Raw genomic sequence first — 19,768 nt, 5'->3', positions numbered from 1 at the left:
GATTACCAAGGCAGGAAATCCCGCCTGATTGCTTTTCATTGTTGCCCCGAGTGCAGCCTCACAAGTTGCCACAAAAACAAAACAATCAGTCAGAAGCTTTGCATGGCTGCTACGGCTAAACTAAATCAAAATCACCCCAAAAAAAAATCCCTAATAACTGCAATACAATGAAGCCATTTTATTCATTAAAATACACATGCTGCTAAAAAATTATAGACATTGTGTGAAAACTTGTTTAAAAAGGTGCAAAATACTGAATGTTATCATTTGAGTAGTAAGGGAAAAAGCATTGCTGGGAAATCCGATATTACTCAACCCCTCAATGATGTCATTTCTTTGCCGCCATCTTGTCGTCCTGCTTTTTGGGCTCAGGGAGAAGGATGACCTTCCCGATATTTTGACGCTCGTGCATGCGTCGCATCGCATCTGTGACCTGAGGACAAAGATCAGACAAAATACAGATTTTTTTTTTTCTATGAGCCTGGCGAATGTTTTTTCAACGCACCTCCTCAAAGTGGAAGCACGAGTCGATGCGAGGCTTGATCTTGCCCTCGGCGTAGAGGCGCAGCAGCGCGGCTATGCCCGCGGCTAAGTGCTCGTCGTCCATGTAGCTGAGGTGGAAGCCGCACACCGCCTTGTTGGTCTGCATCAGCTTCAGCGTGTTGATCGACAGCTGGTTGTACCACGTCTTCATCAGGGCCAGGAGGCTCCTCTTCTGGCCCGTCACGCAGTTGGCGGCACCTGGCGCCGAAACACATTACGGGGTTGATTCTTCTAAATTGATGTTGCTATGACGATTAACTCATTGAGTTTGTATGCTAGAGCCTACAGAAGGATTTGATACGGCTTCTGACCTGAAGAGGTCACTTAAAGCAATGGTAGTTATTGCAAAAAAAAGGCCAGCAGAGTATAAGAGATCAGCCAGGGTTATGTTGCAACAAGCTCTTTTCGCCAGTGTTTTCAACAGGTTTGTGAATAATGATTAAACTTAGCAATATTCTAATGCTAACTGCTTCAAAACGTAAACTTTTTTTTTTTTGTTCCTGATGAAAGAAGAGACTCTAATCTTTCTTTTGGTAGGTTCTATATTTTTATAGCAATAGAACAGAATTTTCTGCGGACCTCGCAAAATCAGTCAAAATCCAGTAAAACAGCCGGGAGCGAAGGGGGTTGCTTCAGTGAAAATGGCCGGGAGTGAATGAGTTAAACGCATTCTTTTGCTTACCAAAAACAATGAGTGAGCCCAAAGGTTTCAACAAGTTGAAGCCCTTCTGTGTGTCGGCGCCACCGAGTGGATCCAAAACAATGTCCACGCCTGCAAAGAGAATGTAATTGCACGTAAACAGGAAAACAAAAAACAATAAATTCACGTAAAGTAAAGAGAGGACAAAAACTGACCTTTGGGGCTAATTTTGTGAATTTCCTCCACGTAGTCTCTATTGCGGTAGTCGATGGGGTGGGTGACGCCCACCTGGGTGATGATGTCGTGCTTGGAGGCGGACGCCGTGCCGAAGACGGTCACGTCGGGCACCGTCCGGCACAGCTGGGTGGCGGCGATGCCCACGCCACCTGCGTGCGAGCGCAACAACTTCATAGGGATGGATTTTTATTGATTTCAGACAATGTGTGGATAAGGGCATTAGAGCGCCTCGTTGTCAGCCCCGAGTGTGCGCAAGTCACGGTGAGGAAGGCATAAGTACCAGGAGGGGGGGAATTTTTTTCCCGCCTACCAGGGGTAGCGTGGCCGCTTTAGAACGCCTCATTGTTGACCATGAGTGCGCGCACATAACAGTGAGAAAGGCGTAAACACCAGGAGGATTTTTAATCACAATGATCTCGATAGACTAAACAAACAATGGCACGTTATTGTCGCCTGCAAATTATTAACCACTATCAATTATTGTCAGCATAAATTCAAGGTCTCGCTTTGGCTTACCCGCCGCCATGTGGACCAGAACGCTCTTGCCCGGCGTGAGGTTGGCCATGTGGAAGAGCATCAAGTACGCCGTCAGGTAGTTGACGGGCAACGCGGCGCCCTCCTCGAAGCTCATGGACTCGGGCATGGGGAAGGTGCGCTTGGCGTTCACCACCACCTGCTGCTGCCACATGCCGCTGCGGCTCATCACGATCACGCGCTCGCCAACCTAACATGTTGACAGGTTGGGAAAATGCAGTGCTTCATCATTAAATTAACTTTCTTAACTTTTTTTTTTTTAATAAACTCATTGAATTTACATTTGATATGGTAGAAAACATCAATTAGTTTTTTTTAACAATTTAACTTTTCTAGCTAGCAAACTAGTCAAGAGTGAATCAACAGCGCCCCCGCAGGTTGCAGCTTAGTACTGCACTGTATTTTGCCAAACATTTCCACACTATTTACTTTTTTTTTTTATATATATATAAAAAAGTACAACCAGTGTTAAATAGGCAATGTCTTGGTTTATGGGTCAGTTTTAGAGTAAACTTCACCTTTGATTGACAAATGGCAAAAATAATAATTATTTAACATATTTCACGGTTATGCAAAACAAAGTCCCCATTGTTACGGTTATGCAAAAGAAAGTCCCCATTGTCACGGTTATGCAAAACAAAGTCCCCATTTTGTTTTGTATGCCGCGTGGGCTATTTTTGGTGGCGCAAAATGTGAAGGCCACAGGAAACACAAGCCAGATTGTATTTTGCCACATCCTGTTAAAAGCGGCTCCTACTTCTTGCCTCTAATGATAAGCAAATTTTGTTTGTTTGTTGCAACGCTTCTCAAGAGGGGCGAATTAATTACATGGTTCCACGGACAGATGAGGTTACTCAACAATAACAAAAGCCACATGTTCATGGAATGCATTCGGATCGGCTCAAAACGTTACAGAACAGTTAGAAACGGCGTGCGATGATGCAACACATCTGCAGTTTACAAAACAGACGCGCCCACATCATTTTATATCAATGTGTGCAAATAATGTGGAATGTCTAAAAGGAAGAAAACAACATTGCGGGATGGAGCATGAGAGCCTTCAAATTAAAACCGGCTGTGTCTAATTCCTGAAATTTTGCGCCGTGGAATGGTGTCGATTGGTGTATGTCGATGATATCTTATTTTATTACCCGAGATAAACACACCCATCATAGATTGACTTTGATCACACGGCACTTTTAATCATGATTATTATGTGACCTTAGTTCCTGCGAGAAGAGTCAGGTGAGGATTAGATTTGAATTAAAGGCAATGAAGTGTTTTTTTTTTTTTTTAAAGTCCCCTACAATGAGAAAGTTTAATTTTAACATTTTTTAACCGCAGGGGGGGCACAAGATAGCACAAATTTCTTAATGTGTAAAAAGTAATAGAAAAAAATAGTAACACTCTAAAGAATTAAATTTAGGTTTTAGTCACTTAGACGAACAAAAATGCTAACGTTATTTATTTTTGGGGGGTAAATGGAGCTCAAATGTGAAAGCGATTATGTGAATCCGAACCGCGAGTATGCGAGGGAACACTGTAAATGAACGAACCATGAATGAAATCGTTTCACTATCCTCACCTTGAGGTTCTTCACCCCTTCTCCGATCGCTTCGATGATCCCGGCCCCCTCCATGCCGAGGGTGACTGGCGGGGCAGGCAGCGGTTCGTACAGCCCCTGCCTGCCCATCAGTTCGGCGAAGTTGAGCCCGCACGCCTTGACCCGCACCAGAACCTCATCGGACTTCAGACTCGGCTGTGCGAACGGCTTCACCTGCAGCTTGACTTTGTCGTACCCCCCGTAGCCGGTGAGTACCAGGGACCGGCACGTGAGAGGCTGTGGAGCTCCCGTCGGAGGGTTGGGCTGCTGAGATGGAGCATCTTCGCCAGACATGACCACTTTTTTTGGGGGGCGGGTGGATTCGGATCGATTACTCGAGCCTGTGTGTGGCTCAGTGTGAAAACATGCGATCAAACTGGTTGTCAGTGTTCATGTGAGGTGAGGGGAGTGCGCGGCACGGTTTGACGTGAACGCGCACAGCGGGCTGGGCTCACAACAAGTGGTCAGTCATCAAAGAAGACGCGTTTTTAAGACTACTTCCGGTTTTCAGACTAAAATCTATCAGAAAGAAAGAAACGTGCAAAAAAAAAATCTTCAAACAAAAATGACGACTTTGTAAAAATATTTGGTTGGTATTTTCGGAAAATATACAAAAAAAAGGGGTGATCAACATTTCGGGTGATTTGACAAAACTATAACAGAAAAAATATTAAGAGATTTGAAGAAAATGCATTATAGGGCTCCCTAAAACACAACTTCCGTTTTTTTTTTTCTCCAAACACTCCCGAGACTTGTAGGACATGTTTTTCCAAGCTCAAATGGTAAACGAGCTGGTTTTAAGATTTGCTGGACAGATACAGCTCAAATTTGAAGCCTTATAACACAGTTTAGGTTACACATCGGCGAAGTTGGTTTCCTAGTTTTGTTGCGAAACTACTAAATAAATATGAACTGAACTTGAATCGTTGCGTTAAACCGTTTGGGCACAAGATGGCGCCAAAGGGCCTCAGAAGTGGGCCTACATCTTGTTGCTGTGGCGGGTATGTTCCAAATGAGTTCTTATTTCTTTCTTTCTTAGCATATGACGGCATAGGTTCTGATTAAAAATCCCAACTCACCCCATATTGTAAATAAAATGATAAAAGCGTGATATGTATACTGTAATCGGAATGAAACTGGAACCGGTATGGCTCAAAACGCCGTAACCTGTGACTTGGCCTTCAAAATAAAACAACATTGGCGTCAATATGCAGAGCTGTCACTGAAGTATGAAAGACACTGGATATAATCACGCGTTTTATTTTGGATAACCGCTGTGATGCTAAACCGGAAATTCCGTAGCCAATTATTCTCACTTGACTTTTTTAGTGCCACCTTCCTTTTGTGGCGCTTCAGAGCATGCAGCGCATCAAACCTTCCTCCTCTCCCTCCTGGTTCACACCCGTGTAGCTGAACAAGTTGTTTGAGTATAGTAGACGTTCACAGGGGATCATCAGCGCTACACTTTTTCCTAGTTATTGTTGTTTTTTATTTTTGTTGGCGTCGGGTGGACAGTACACTAAGTTTAAATGACAAGAGGCACGCAGTGACCCCCGCACAGGACGCGCACGCGATGGAGGGCAAAGGACCACTCCGGTGTAAGATTGTGGTGGTCGGTGACACGCAGTGTGGAAAAACGGCCCTGCTGCACGTTTTCGCCAAAGACTCGTACCCAGAGGTAAGCGTATTTTATTCGGTCTAGATGAGTTGGCGTTAATTCCGTGCGCTTTTACGCACAAGGAAAACACGATTGTCACTTACTTAAAATCATCTTTTTGTTGTCTTTGCAGAATTACGTCCCAACGGTGTTCGAGAACTACACGGCCAGCTTTGAGATCGATAAGCAGCGCATTGAACTCAACATGTGGGACACGTCAGGTATCTTTGTTTTAAGGCCAGGGATTCTCTAGGAGTAAAATCCTTGTCTGGTATAATGATATTTTTTTTTCCCAGCTAACAAATAGGTTTGGAGTAAGTATTTTATTAAATGCTGTTTTTAACTCAAAAGAAAATTCTCGCACCAAAAATGCAACTCAGCTACTGATAGTTGGCATGTCGAACATTTATTGATGTGGAGTTTTAGTTTAGTTTGCAGGTCAGGTCTTGTTTTGAAAGTTTTTTTGGGGTGTGTGTGTGTGTGTATTGAGTGTGCGTGTAAGAGTGTTTGGATGTGGGAAGAATTGTGAGCAAGCGAGGGGTGCGTGTGAGAGCGTGCGTGTAAAAGAGTGTGTGTGGATGTGAAGGCTGGGAGTGATTGTGAGTGCAAGTGAGGGGTGTGAAAGAGCGACGTGAGAGTTTTGTTGACGTAAGAGTGGGTGCGAGAAGCGACACGCAATTGTGACTAAGTGAGAGGAGTGTGTCAGAGTCAGTGTGTGAGGTGCGTGCGAGAGCGTGTGCACATGAGAAAAATGTGTTTACGTGAAAATATGATTTATTTTTTAGACAATGTGAGTGTGTGAGAGCTATATTCTGATGTCTAAAAACTGTGAGGTTCAACCCAATTTGGGTAAAAACTGGACTGATCCACTAACTTGGGTCAATTTGACCCAACTTTCTGAAAAAAAAAAAAGCTCTCTTTTTTTAACATAACCCCAAAAATTGGGTTGTTCTGTACAGGATAGTTGGGTGAAAAATAACCCAATTTGGGCAAATTACTGGCCTGATCCACTTTATAGGTCAATTTAACCAAACTTTCTGAAAAAAAGAAAAAAAATGTTTATTTTTTATTTTAAAAAATTCCAACAAAAACACCCAAATTTGGTTGTTTTGTACTGAAAATGGCAAAAAAAAAAAAAGTTTAAAAAAACAAACAACAACCCCCATTTGGACAAAAAACTGGACCGATCCATTATATGGGTCAATTTGACCCAACTTTCTGAAAAAAAAAAGATATATATTTTTATTCAACAAACCCTGCAAATTTGGTTGTTTTTTTTTGTACTGAACAGGATAACAAAAAAAAAATGGTAAAAAAAACATTTTGATATATATAAAAAAAAAACTACTGGTCCAGTATACTTGGGTCAATTTGACCCAACTTTCTGAAAAAAGAAAAAACTAAACAAAAATTGGGTCTTTCTTTCTTTTTCTTTTTTTTTAACAAAACCCCTAAAAACTTTTTGGTACAGAACAGTTGGGTAAAAAAACAAACAAATTTATTTGGAGGGGATCTCCCCCCCCCCATTTTGTACAGAACAGTTGGGTCAAATTGACCCAAGTAGTGGACCAGTGTTTTTTTTTTTTTTTTTTTATTACCCAAATTGGGTTATTCATTTTTTTACCAAATGTTTTTAGTGTGAGTGAGAATGGGTGTGTGAAAAAGAAAGCATGTGCGTGCGTGTGTGAGAGCGACTCTTCACTCAAGCTTGCTTTTGGATCTCAGATATAAGTTTGCCCGCTGAAGTCATATTGTGAACCTGAAACGTCCGAGGGGAAGCATTTCAATCGGACTGAAGTAACAAACGGCTGCGACACAAACAAAACAACATCAAACTGGTTCGCACACAACGAGTGTGCGGCGTGCGTTCCATTATTCGTGCATCCTGACGGACCAGATGGACGGGCTTTTGACATCGGTGCTGGGGGAGACGTACAGTAGGATGCAGCCATCAGATTTTTTTTCTCTAAATGTGAGTCGGAATAATCGTCTACACGCGCCCTGTGATTGGCTCCAGCTCACCCGCGGCCCTAATGGAGATTATCAAAAATGGTGACTTGGGGCCTGTTTGGAAATGTTCCGCCTTTGCTTCGGCCTCCTCCTCCATTTGCACCCGTCCTTCCACCGGTCCTCCAAAGTGTGAAGGTCAGGCGTCCCGCTGTATCGAGGCGCCGCTCTCTCACTCTTATGACTTATGACCTTGTTTGAGCCTCTAACTATGTCATATGAAATATTCAAATTAGTCTTTTATTTTATATATATATACAGCATGGTTAGTCTGGCTATTAGCATAATACTGCTATTACTGTCCATAGGGGGCATTAAAAAAATAAAATAAAATAAAAACTATATATGTATAGATAGGTCTGATGCCACTGAACATTTTGAGTGGTTGAAAGTGAAAAAATATTCATAAATGACTAAGCTATCTCACTTCAAAGGAAATGCCAGATTTTGGCAAAATTACAAGAGTTTTGTGCTATTCAGAAAAATGCCATTGTGAAAAACTGGGCATGCATAAAAATATTATATTGTTATGACTTATGGACTTATTCAAGCCTTTCCCTCGCTCTTTCTTCTTCTGTTACCGCGATCCATCTTCACGACTCCCCCCTCTGCTCTTTTAATCGTTTTTTCATTGCCTTCTCAGCACAGCTCACCCCCTCATGATTATCTCGTATTCTTTCCACACCAAACATTTGATTTTTAAAACCAGCCGGGGCGGGTCATTTAATTGGTGACGTTAAGGAATGAAGAGAATCGAAAACGTGGCCTCTTTCATCCATCAGTGGGGATCATCCCAACAACGCATCCATCATTCATGAGCGGCTCCGATGACCGCCGCCGACTTCCTTGAAAGCCCCGGTGCCGGGAAATGAGGCTTTTTTTCCCACTTTACTTTGTTGTGCTTTTTGGTTCAAGTGTGCGCTCTGAAAGGTTTTGCGCCACCAAAAATAGTGACGAGACGGTATCAAAGTAAAGTGCTGCGCTCTTAAGTGCCGGAGACGAGGGTTGGGCAGGTTTCTCCGATGCTGATCGGCTCCATTAGGAGAGCGAGGACACACTGGAAATCAATGGACTCTCCGCGTCCAAGTCTCGATCCCGTGGGAGGGGCCGACCGGCGTGGGCGGTTCGGGATCTTTCTTTTAGACACATACGGGTTAGAAGTTCTTGTAAGCACGCATTTGTTGTCTGTGAATTACTGGATACGATGATCTGGAAACTCCTCGCCGCCATTCCATGGTCCCACTATTATTAACTCATTCAGTGCCATTGACGGCTATAGACGTCAAAAATTCATTTGAACTATTTCTATTAGTTAAATTTTTTTTCCACTTTTGTTAACAAGAATATGAAAACCTAGGATTTTTTTTGTATATTTATACCAGATATAAAATTTGTGATTAATCACGAGTTAACTATTGAAGTCATGCGATTAATTACAATAATTTTTTTCTTTTTTGAAATTTTTTTTTCTTTTCTTTTTTCTTTTTGAAAAAAAAAAGATTATTAAAAAATTAGGTCGTCAGGCGATTAAATTTTTTAAATTGTAATTAATCGCATGACTTCAATAGTTAACTCGTGATTTATCACAAATTTTATATCTGCTCTAAATGTACAATCTTTTTTTCGCTAGGTTTTCAAACTCTTAACAAAAGTGTGAAAAAAATGTTAAACTAATAAAAATAGTTTAAATGAATTTTTGACGTCTATAGCCGTCAATGGCAGTGAATGAGTTAATGCTAGCACCGATCGGGCTAGCCGATGTTAGCCTCATGAGGCTAGCCCCATTTCATGCCCCTTTATCCAGTCAAGAACGTGCTGCTGGTTGTCAAGAAATGCTATTAAAATGTTTGCGTAATATGATTATCACTATTCATTTCTTTACACTGAATAAGTGTTTTCAAGTGTTTAGAAAACTTATGACGGCAAACGAGCGCAACAGGGATGAAAACAAATCAAGACCGAGACAGAACACCATCATCTCTGCAGGGCGTCTTAGATTGTTTACGCGCGCGTACGCTAAGCAATTAGCCGCACTCGGCTTATGTTTGTTTGTCCGCTACTGAGCAATAATCATATCAAGGCGCAGTTTGAGTCGGTGGAAAAATGGATCACAAAACACAGCGGGGATGTGTAAGAAAGAAAGGGGTAGTCCAAAAAAAAAAAAAAAAAAAAAATGGACAAACACGCTTTTAATATTAATGAGAATGACTGCGCTGTGATGGAAGATGTCATCAGGGAGGATTAAAGGTGTGTGCGAGCGCACGCTCGTGAATTATGCAGAGCAGCACCAAAGACCAAAAGATAGAACCGGCAGCCCGATTGTCTCTTATCAGTTATTTTACAGCTTTCAGCTCCACTGACGAAAGAAATGTGGATTTTCAGTCCGAGCGGCGAGTGACTGTGAAGAAGAAGAAGTCGATAAGAGCGTTGAGAATTGCTAACAAGATGTAGCATAAATGTAGACTAGATAAATATGCCCTGCGGTTGTTGTTTTTTTTTTGGGGGGGGGGGGGGGGGTGTCTAAGAAGAGGTGCTCGGTAGGGCTCATTAAAAGGTTGTTTCACTGGAGACCTTCTGCCTCATTAAAACTTTATATCCCCACTTTGCTCAACTCTTAAGTTCACGGTTACGCGGCCTGATAGCAAATGAATGGAAAAAAATATGAAAAAAAAAAAGGAGTGAAAAGTAGTTGACACGCCTCACAAGAGTGTTTAAATGAGGAAAATTGCTTTTGGAAATGTTCACTGCCAAAGAAGAAAATAAATGAGAAAGAAAAAAAAAATCACTAAAAGTTTGCAGAATTCAAAATGATGACGCGCTTCCAAAAAAAAAAAAAAAGATTATTAAAAATTAGGAGCGGCAAATTTTTAATCGAAAATTAATTGCACAACTTCACGAGTTAACTCACGCTTAATCACAAATTTTATATCTGTTCTAAATGTACAATAAATAAAAAAAATCTAGGTTTAGGGAAAAAAAATGTTAAACTCATAGAAATAGTTCAAATGAATATTTGACGTCTATAACCGTCAATGGCAGTGAATGAGTTCATATTTACAGCATACGGAATTTGTGATTGTGAAGCGGGGTACTGTAACACCCATAAAATAATCAGGCCAAATTTGAGCTTTTTTTTTTTTTTTTTTTTTATTTTTACCTCAAATTCAACGATGTCCCGAATGTCAGACGTCTCTAAAAGACGATTATGTTGCGATTCATCTCTGACAATTTTTCCTTTTTAAATCTGCTCCGAAAATTGTGGGAGCCAACAATCGATTTCAATTTATGTCCGTCACTATAGTCATAACGTATTGAAAGTTATATTTTTATACCAAACGAGAATTCTACTAACAAAGACCTTCGATTGTATAAAAAATAAAAAAATAAAAATAAAAAAAAGCCTTCTCCGAAAGTCTCCTCCAGCTGAGTATACCATTTGTCACCCACTTCAATCCACCCAAGGGGCTTAAATGCAGGTTTTACATAAGTGCGCTTTAATTGTGTAACACTGGCTTCCGCGTGTAAGAACAAAAGTAGCTCATTTATTTATAAGTATTCTTCCCGCACTCGCCTAATTTCCACTGACATGGCAACATGCCTGCTGTTCACCAGCGGCCGACGCTGGAGGCTCTTTAAGGGCCTTTCTTTTTTGGAAGGAGACAGATGGGCTGAGGCTTCTTAGCGTGGCCTCCGGGGGAATCATACTACTAACTACTACTCGCTCCCGGATCAATACACATTAGCACACAACATGGATTAGCGGACATCAGGAAAACCTTGAGATTTGAGTTGTGTGTGTGTGTGTGTGTGTGTGTGTGTGTCGATCCCCACAACTTTCAACTCGGCGAAGCAATTTGAAAACGTCTCTCCTCCAGTCGGGCCGCACGAGCCCAGGTATTGTTTCTTAAAAGACAGCAGAGCGCAAATGAACAATCTCCAGAGATGAAAATTGTCAGTGTTTTGTTTACTGGTAACGATTCGCTTTTACTGGCACAATTGGTCTCCCCGTTTTGACAGTAATGTGATTAAAAAAAACAAAAAAAACCAAAATGAGTTTATGGACACAAAGATGATGTTTTGGTCGCAGCCTGCTGCCTGTCACAGTTGCTTGTGCTCACTTAATGAACTACACTAAACTCAATCAAATATTGGCTATATAAGTGTGTGAAATGCGTATATATACACGTGCGTGTGCATCAAAGTACGTATGAGATGCACGCCCCTAATATATATACATACATATACTGTATATGCATTACTCAGTGTTTTCTACGCTAGGGATGGATAGATTTTGACAAATTTTGAGGAATCAAAGGCCGATAATAGATCCATAAAAAAAAAAAAGGTGTTAACTTCAGGGAACTAATTAAATAAAAAATAAAAAATTTTTTTTTTTAGAGATGCTAATGACCCTGGGAACTCTCTGCACCTTCTGTTTTTGTTTGAAATTAAAACTGAGATAAGTAAAAAAAATAATATAAAATATTTTGAAATTTTGGAATACTTACGTAATTGTTTACGATTTTATTTAACTTTTGAAAACATGCTACTGCCCCATGGGAGATTTTCGTAACTTTTTGTTCGATTTTTAAAACCAAGATGTCTTCCAACATTTTACGAATCCTAAAGGTTGCAAAAAAAAAAAAAAAAAAAAAAAGTTTGAAAATCCCCCCCAAAATTAAGAGCTGGAGTTTGTATTTTTTTCCAAAATTTTGATGCCAATATTTTCCCGTTTAGTGAAAATTAATATCGGCTTCAAATATCGTTTATCGGCATCCTTGACTACTACTAATCGGTATATCTCTATTCTACGCATTTTAAGCTACCTCTAAACTAATTGTGTAAATAACAAAAAACAATCCGAAGAAATACATTTAAAAAAAGATATACAAGTATATATAAATATATTAAACAAAAAGTACGTTTCTCGCACCGTTAGGCAGGACAACAGCAAACACGTTGTGGAATGTCACCGGAATCCTACACCAACGTGCTGATGCAGCGTTATTTAGGCCACAAAAGCACAACATGTTGCGGACTCGGGTGCAAGTGGCGTTGGAATGTTGTCACAATGCCCCTAATTCACCCCGGGGCCCCCACTGGGAGAATAAAATGGCATCGTCAACTAGCAGGTGACGCGTCGCTCGCTCGTCCTTCACTTGAGTAATGGAGCGCCTCCTCGGTCATTTCTAAAAAAAACATAACTTTCGCACACTCATCACTGTCAACCACAGAGTGCTTAGTAATCACATTTTTATCTTTGTTATTAATCACTTTGCCATAACAAATCAAATAAAGTCAGCACCACATATAGTGTCCGCGGGCCATAAATTACTCAACTGCATAAGTTGAGTTAGGGCCTGACTGATATTGGATTATTTTTTTTTTTTTAGGCTGATGCGATAAAATAAAATTCTGATAATCAAGTAATCTTAGTAATGAAAAAAATAAATAAAAATCTGTCATCTATCTATAAATGTTGGTTGGCCAAGTCAATGTGTCATTTTTTTGTGCGTGTCATCAACAGGCTCCGCCTACTACGACAACGTGCGTCCGTTAGCTTATCCCGACTCAGATGCCGTCCTCATCTGCTTCGACATTAGCCGTCCGGAGACGCTGGATAGCGTGGTGAAGAAGGTCAGTGTGACGTTGGGTGTTTTTATTTTTTGACCTTTAAGGGGACGTGGGGTGGACTTGAACTCTGCCCTCACGTGACGAGTTCACACGGTAGCGCGATGCAGGGGGGGCGACGCATCGGGCGGCGCTTTTTCAATTCGACTTTGAGGGCAAACAATTAAACGTGCTTGAGTAATCCGCGCAAAGATGACGATGTGTTTTGACGCCGTGCGTCATTGTGCGTTTTTTTTTTAATAAACCGCGCTTGACAGAGTGAGCCGTCGTTGGTGCCCTTCAATTATCCTTTAACTCTCTCGCTCTTCCTCCCCAGAGTTTGAAAAATAGCTCTCGGAGTTTTTAATCGCTTCTATTTTTCAATTCCATGTCCTTTGTTGTCTCTAAAATCTTTTATTTGGGGGGAGAAATGACTCATCAGGTATCACGTGATTAATATGACTCACAACTTCAATTTTACTGAGCTAAAACCAGACCAAAAAAAAAACTATTTAAAATATTCACGCCCTTAGTGAACGCAATGACAAGCCGCAGGCTAAAAATAGCAGAATCCTACATAGAGTATGTGTCATATAGCATGAATTCATTCAATATTGCCAGAAGCTGCAAAGTACAGGAACGCGCCATCTTTCGAAAGCGCCTGGAGGTCCGTGCGTGTTCATTTGTGAAGTGCATTACGCGCACAGAACGATAAAATATTATGACAGTGAGCCCCAGTTCGTCGCAGGAAACACACCCCGCGATGAAAATCCGCATTATAGACCATATTTATGATTTGATAGTCCGCTAGCTAAATGCTATAACATATTGCGAAACACCGTAGCCCGAAATTAGCATGGCTCCTATGGTCATTTTTAAAACCTTAAAACGATTGCTAAGAGCAGCAACAAACACAGTACATACAAAATAAATAAACTGTGTACATTTAAATCACCAAAAAAAGTGAACAAACTATATAATTGTATCAAGTAAAAGTCAAGTGGCATCATGCTAAAGGTACCGTATATTATGAAATGCTGTAGCCGCCGGGCTAACGGAGATTAGCATAGCCGTCACGGTCATTTTAAACCTTAAAACAATTGCTACCTAACACACACACACACACAGAGCAGCAACGCATACAAACCATTTTTACATTACTTTTAATCACCAAAAAGTGAACCAAACTATAATTTCATCAAATGAAAGTCAACTAGCTTAGCGCGAAATGCTGTAGCGGGGCTAGCGGAGATTAGCGTAGCTGTTTTACGGTAATTGCTACTTTAACACACACGGAGCAGAAATGCATACAAACTGAACATTGAGCAAAAAAAATAAAAAATCCATGAAATTATGAGAGTTAACTAAGGACAACCTTTACGTTCATCCTTTGATTAGCCACTCGCACAAACTCCGCCTCACAAAACGTTCACTGATTTGCATTATCAGCCCAAGACAATACAGCGCTTTATTCGCGCGGCTCCCTTTGTGACTCATCTAAACTGCTGCCATTCACCGGTTTGCTCGGCGTTTCCACAAAGCGCAGCGAGCGACGGCGGCTCGTTCCAGACAATCCGTGAGAAAAGATCTCCTTGTGAGAGCGAGGAGAAACGGTACAAGTGGATTCGCCAGCGCCCGGCCAGGACGGGACGGGACGGAAACAATCAGACATCCAAGAGAGAACGATTTGATTTCATGAATCTTGGATTGCTATTCAGGATTTCAGGACTCTTTGATCGTTTCTAAGCAAATATTGTTTTTTTTGGGCGAATCTGTGTCGCTTGCAGTGGCAGGGAGAGACGCAAGAGTTCTGTCCCAACGCCAAAGTGGTGCTGGTGGGCTGCAAGTTGGACTTAAGGACGGACGTCAACGTCATGAGGGAGCTTTCCAAACACAGACTCATTCCAGTCACCCACGAGCAGGTGACGAGAAATTCATTTCCTCCATTTTGTTTCCCATTCCCGCCTCAAGCGTATTTCGCCAGTTAAGACCGCCCCCCCCCGCCCCTTAACAAAACGCAGGTGATTACTTAGCGTGCCGGCGCACATTTAAAAACCATCTGAAAAATAAATGTTTCGCAGCGGATTCGCTTCAACAAATACAAAAATTCACAGAGGGAGACAAACACGGGATGCGCACCAACACAATTGTTTTGTTTGTGTCTTGAAGGAAGGAGCGTCGCCGAGCATGAATTTTAATAGCCTATTTTCATGTAAATGTGAATTCCCTATTCCGGGAAGCCAACAAGTTTTTTTTTTTTCAATTCTCCGTCAAAGCAAAAAGGTAACAACCCTCATTTTGTCCTGACAGTAATTGCAGCATTAAGCTTTTACATCCGACATCAAGCGACTTAAGTTGGAATTTGGACGAACGCAAACCTCTTTTAAACCTCGTCTTTTGGCGAGCTAACTTGAACCAACGGGGCTCAACTGCTGCCCGTCTAAAAAGCATGCCTGGGCATATCGGAGCAAAAAAAAAAAAAAGACAGAAAGACAAAGGCCACAGACAATCCATGTTGAAAACGGAATTATATTCAATGGTGGGCCTCGATCTCAATTTTTCACAACAAATCTAAATGATTTGAGTGACTTCAGCACAGACCGTTTTCCACGTTAAGGTACTTCGCTCCTTGGCTTGAGATGCTTTGATGTTTGACTTTGGACCTTCCAAGTCGACGCAATTATTTCCTGAAGTGGATCTTAAGTATACCAAATATGGGTCTTTATCTGGAGACTTTACTCCGAACGAAAACGTCACTAAATTATTCTCGACTTAAACAGATCTCCATAACAAACATGGCGGTCTAGACGAGAGACGATTGATTCTTTAAAACAAAAGACTCGGGAGTTTTCTCATCGAGGGCGTCTGTAATCTTGACTACGGTACTTGATAATTCTAAGATCAACATCGGAACAGAACTTAATCAGTGTGTTTGGAGCTGTTCAGACATCTCACACTATAAAATAAGCCGTCCGGTTTCAATCCGGATGGGCTAAAAAAACGGAGTGCCAATTGTTGATCTTGAATATTACAGCCCCTTGAAAACAAATGTCGACTACAATTTTTAGTTTTGAGATTTTTCCCACGGAATGCTACGACCATTTTTGACGAAGACTTTTATTATAAACTTGCTTATCTTTAGCAAAGACTTAAGACTCTTGAATACGAAAAAAAAAAAGAGAGGGTAGATTGGACTAAATTTGATAATTGTGACTTTTATAACAGAGCCTTTGGACCTGATTAAGACGACTGCGTACGGAGTACAAACAAGTTTAGTCTCCAGACTGGCTGACCGTGGCTACGGACATGTTTCTCTTCACTTGGTTTTCTTAAGAGAACCTCAAGAAAACGATTTCTTCTTCAATCTTTGATTTTTCTCTTCATAACTCTTTGACTGCCAAAAACGTTAAATAACGTTTAGTAAAATCCTATGGAGGAGTGCCAAAGACGTTAAAAGACGTTTTTTTTTTTTTTTCAAAACAGAGGTGAAACTAACCATTTTCTATTGTTGATTACTGAAAAACGGAATAAGGTAGAAACAAACTTTTTTTTCTGATGAAAGATGAGAGTCCAATCTTTCATTTGGTAGTATGTGTGTTTCCATAGTCCAAACACAACATTTTCTGTGGACCTTGAAAGATCAGTCAAAAATGCTTAAATCGGCCGGCACCCACGGCATCCCTTTTCTGAAAACGTCTGGCAGTCAAAGAGTTAAGTTAATGTGAACTGACCCTTGAAATGAAACCTGTTCTGAGGAGTTCTCCATACGCAAAGCATTAGGGGTGTGCCCCCCCCCCCCAAAAAAATCGATTCTCATAAGAATCGCGATTTTCATTTAGTACGATTCAGAATCGATTTTATTTAAATTATTTTATACTGACTTGCCTTTGTCCGTGTGTGCCTTTATTTGGAGCGCTGTTCATGTTGTACCCGGTTTGGCCACTGAGGGGCAGTGTGGTTCCACGCGGTCTAATACACTGTTAAGTTGTAGCCACAGAGAGTAGAAGGAAAAAGTCACAATCAAGTTATTCTAATAAAAGTTTTCTTTTTCTTTTTTTTCCCAGCGTGGAGCCGTTTTGAGTGATAAAAGTGCCGCGAGTGGCGCGCTAATTAGCATTAGCGAGTCGGACTGGAGGAGATCATTACAATTCCTTGCACATCTATAGATTGAAGCAAAAATCGTTGTCAATCAAATCATTTTGAATCAAAAAAACTTTCTTAATCGAATCGCACACCCAAAAATCGAATCGTGAGACATTCAGAGATTCTTCCCACCCCCTTACAAAGCATAGAGACAAAAAAAAAGTGACCAGGGAAATCGCAGAAAAGGGTCAACAGAGGAGAAATTCTATTCAAGGTGTGACAAATGATGACAAGCACAGTGAGTCATATTCTTGCTGGTGAACAGATATGGCAAGAGTACAAACACTGAAGTACAGATACTTGTTAAAAAAAAAAAAAAAAAAAAGGAGGACTGATTGAAATGCTGAAGAAGAAAGCTCAAAGCACATCGTTTTAATATGAAAGGATCTGCTGAAAGCGAAGAATTATCACTCGACCGGCACTTTAATGTCCTTCGCCTCATTGTTTTTGCTGCTTCATTCTTTCGGTTCAGGCCCACTTCTTTTATCAGGGTTGATTTATTTGAGGGTTACACCAAAACAAAAACCCTTTTTTGTCCTTGTAGGGTACTCATCTGGCGAGACAGATGGGCGCCGTGGCCTACGCCGAGTGCACCTCCAAGTATTCGGAGAACACCGTCCGCGACGTGCTCCACGTCACCACCCTGGCGTCGGTGACGCGCGCCCCCCCCCGGCCCGCCGGCCCGCGGCGGGGGCTCAAGCGGGTCTCGCAGCAGCCGTCCCGGACTGACATTCGCGAGCGCCCGCCCGCCATCAGGAAGGAGCGCGCCAAGAGCTGCGTGCTCATGTGAGCCGCGCCGCAACTTAATTTATCGTGTCCCGAGTCTTTGCACTGTTACTCAGTTTTGTTTTGGTGGAGCTCCTGATCCATAACCCAAGCACAACATAAACAACCCATCGACCTGGATAATGGAGACACCACTATAAAAAGTCTACCACCGATTACCTAAAACCACAAGTGCTTTGATTATTAACATCACATATTAATGTTCAATTGATATTGTCCTAACACTGGGGAGGAGAAAGTTGGATCCAGGATGTCATGTGACAGCGAAATAAAAAAAAAAAACTGAAGCCTGGTGAATGGAACACACGCATACATGACTTTTCCCATATTTTGCACTCAATCACCATAAGGGAATACAACTGTAGCAGCCGTTATTCATGAGCCTGGTTATGTGACCTTTAAGTGTGATTGTGCATCCGTGTGTGCCCCCCGCCCCCCGCCCCCCGCCCCCCTAAGCTGCTGGCGCTGCTTCTTTGAGCGATCGCAAAGTGACATTTCGCAGCGCCACCACGCCGAGAGGTCACACCGCAAGCCCGGAGCGGGTCCGACAGTCTCGGGGATGGGCGCTGCTCGCGTTGGTATAAGCTAACATGCGGAATGCTTCAAAAAAAAAAAAAAAAAAAAATGGTTGCGGAATAAAAGGGATGAAAAATTCACCTCATTTAGGGCATTTTGGGGATTTTCCAAGTTCCCCAAATTCCACATTTCCCGTGAAAAAAAAAACAAAACTCTGCCAATTCCAACCATTCTGACTTGGAACTGTTCAGCTCGTTCGTCACACTGTGTAACTGTTTTAGTCAACATTTTCTATAACAACATTCCCATTATTTTACACATTTCTCCAACATCAAAAATATTGAGCTCACCCAGAACATACTGGATCAATTTCATCACATTAGCCAAAATTGGCTAATTCAAATCATTCAAAACTTCCAACAATTCCACAGCATTTCAGCTCAGCGTTAATTCTTCAGCATTCACATGCAATTCCTACAGAAATTTATTTATTTTTTTCCCTTCAGCAGCTTTTGTTGTAAATCAAGTAAAGGGTTAAACAAACTGGAGGCTAAGCTCCAAAAGAAATATTTGTGGAGGGTGAGTACGGTGTGTCACGTTGCAGTCTTTTCTCGCCTTGGGCTTGAAAAGGGGGTTGGACGTATTTAGTAAACAAGTCATCCGTCATGCCCGTGCATCCTTTTCATTGACGCTAACCGCTAACATAACAAACACCCCCGCTGTGTAGATATGTAAGGAAACAATTAAAATCTCATAAGAAAATCCTCAGAAAGCTTTTCTATTACGGGAGGTGTGTGTGTGGGGGGGGGTAACGCTTTCTTCTCCAGGTTGCAGGCTGTTGCGTTAAACGTTGGCATGGCAACTGTTAAGCGTTTACACACTGGAACATGCAAGGCTGCGGCTTTCAAGGCCGTATGAAATATTTTTGTCAGGTGATGAAATCCCCTTCGCACCTTGATCGGCACAGACTATCAAAAGGGAGCTTTTATTATTATTATTATATTATTTGTGACATGAAAACAACCAGAAAATTATTTTACGTCAAACTTTTTCAAAAACATTAAATTGACTATATTACCTGTACAACTCCAGAAATAAATACATCTCTCCACCACACAGCCCAAACATGAAGAAAACAGGAGATTGTTGTCACATGCACTAAATCGAATACTTGGAATTCCAACGTGCAGACCTTTCTGGAACTCTCTCCGCATTAGCCGCCATTTGTGCTATTTTCAACCGAGAAATGATGGAGTTAGTGAGTTGGATGAGGGTTTACTGTACTTTCTTTTCATAAGAGGGTCAAGCATGAAGGGATTTAAGGGATTTAAGGAAGACAGGGAATTAAGCGAGGCTAGCACCGGAGCCCCAGCCACCCGACGGACGTGACACGATGCCGATGACGCTGGGACAGAATAAAGGTTGCCCTGTCACTTAGAGGGGGGGGGGGGGGGGGGGGAGGGAGTCATCAAAAATGCAAGAGCCATTTGAA

General features: G+C 41.6%; 2 protein-coding genes across 2 annotated transcripts; one reads left to right on the top strand and one right to left on the bottom strand.

Moving 5' to 3' along the window:
• Positions 1-163: 163 nt before the first annotated feature.
• On the bottom strand, positions 164-4,349 carry LOC144038206 (synaptic vesicle membrane protein VAT-1 homolog). Its single transcript, XM_077550463.1, has 6 exons — positions 3,540-4,349; positions 1,937-2,144; positions 1,399-1,569; positions 1,226-1,315; positions 506-741; positions 164-433 (listed from the first exon to the last, which is right to left on the bottom strand). Exons 1-6 carry the CDS (start codon positions 3,849-3,851, stop codon positions 329-331), a joined length of 1,122 nt encoding a protein of 373 aa, XP_077406589.1. The 5' UTR covers positions 3,852-4,349; the 3' UTR covers positions 164-328.
• A 481-nt stretch (positions 4,350-4,830) lies between these two features.
• On the top strand, positions 4,831-18,229 carry LOC144038209 (rho-related GTP-binding protein RhoN-like). Its single transcript, XM_077550471.1, has 5 exons — positions 4,831-5,235; positions 5,348-5,435; positions 12,749-12,858; positions 14,619-14,753; positions 17,519-18,229. Exons 1-5 carry the CDS (start codon positions 5,131-5,133, stop codon positions 17,762-17,764), a joined length of 684 nt encoding a protein of 227 aa, XP_077406597.1. The 5' UTR covers positions 4,831-5,130; the 3' UTR covers positions 17,765-18,229.
• The last annotated feature ends 1,539 nt before the right edge of the window (positions 18,230-19,768 follow it).

Source organism: Vanacampus margaritifer, chromosome 18, assembly GCF_051991255.1.
Source record: "Vanacampus margaritifer isolate UIUO_Vmar chromosome 18, RoL_Vmar_1.0, whole genome shotgun sequence".
NCBI classification, from domain to species: Eukaryota; Metazoa; Chordata; class Actinopteri; order Syngnathiformes; family Syngnathidae; genus Vanacampus; species Vanacampus margaritifer.
The sequence above is the reverse complement of the archived record's forward strand: the minus strand, read 5'-3'. Positions and strand labels throughout refer to the sequence as shown.

Bases quoted from the DNA above. Each gene is read 5' to 3' on its own strand.
- LOC144038206 (XM_077550463.1), bottom strand. From the start codon at position 3,851: ATGTCTGGCGAAGATGCTCCATCTCAGCAGCCCAACCCTCCGACGGGA. The intron at 1,316-1,398 runs GTCAGTTTTTGT...TTCTCTTTGCAG, and splicing joins TCACAAAATTAGCCCCAAAG to GCGTGGACATTGTTTTGGAT. The intron at 742-1,225 runs GTAAGCAAAAGA...TTTCGGCGCCAG, and splicing joins GGGCTCACTCATTGTTTTTG to GTGCCGCCAACTGCGTGACG.
- LOC144038209 (XM_077550471.1), top strand. From the start codon at position 5,131: ATGGAGGGCAAAGGACCACTCCGGTGTAAGATTGTGGTGGTCGGTGAC. The intron at 5,236-5,347 runs GTAAGCGTATTT...TTGTCTTTGCAG, and splicing joins CCAAAGACTCGTACCCAGAG to AATTACGTCCCAACGGTGTT. The intron at 5,436-12,748 runs GTATCTTTGTTT...TGTCATCAACAG, and splicing joins CAACATGTGGGACACGTCAG to GCTCCGCCTACTACGACAAC.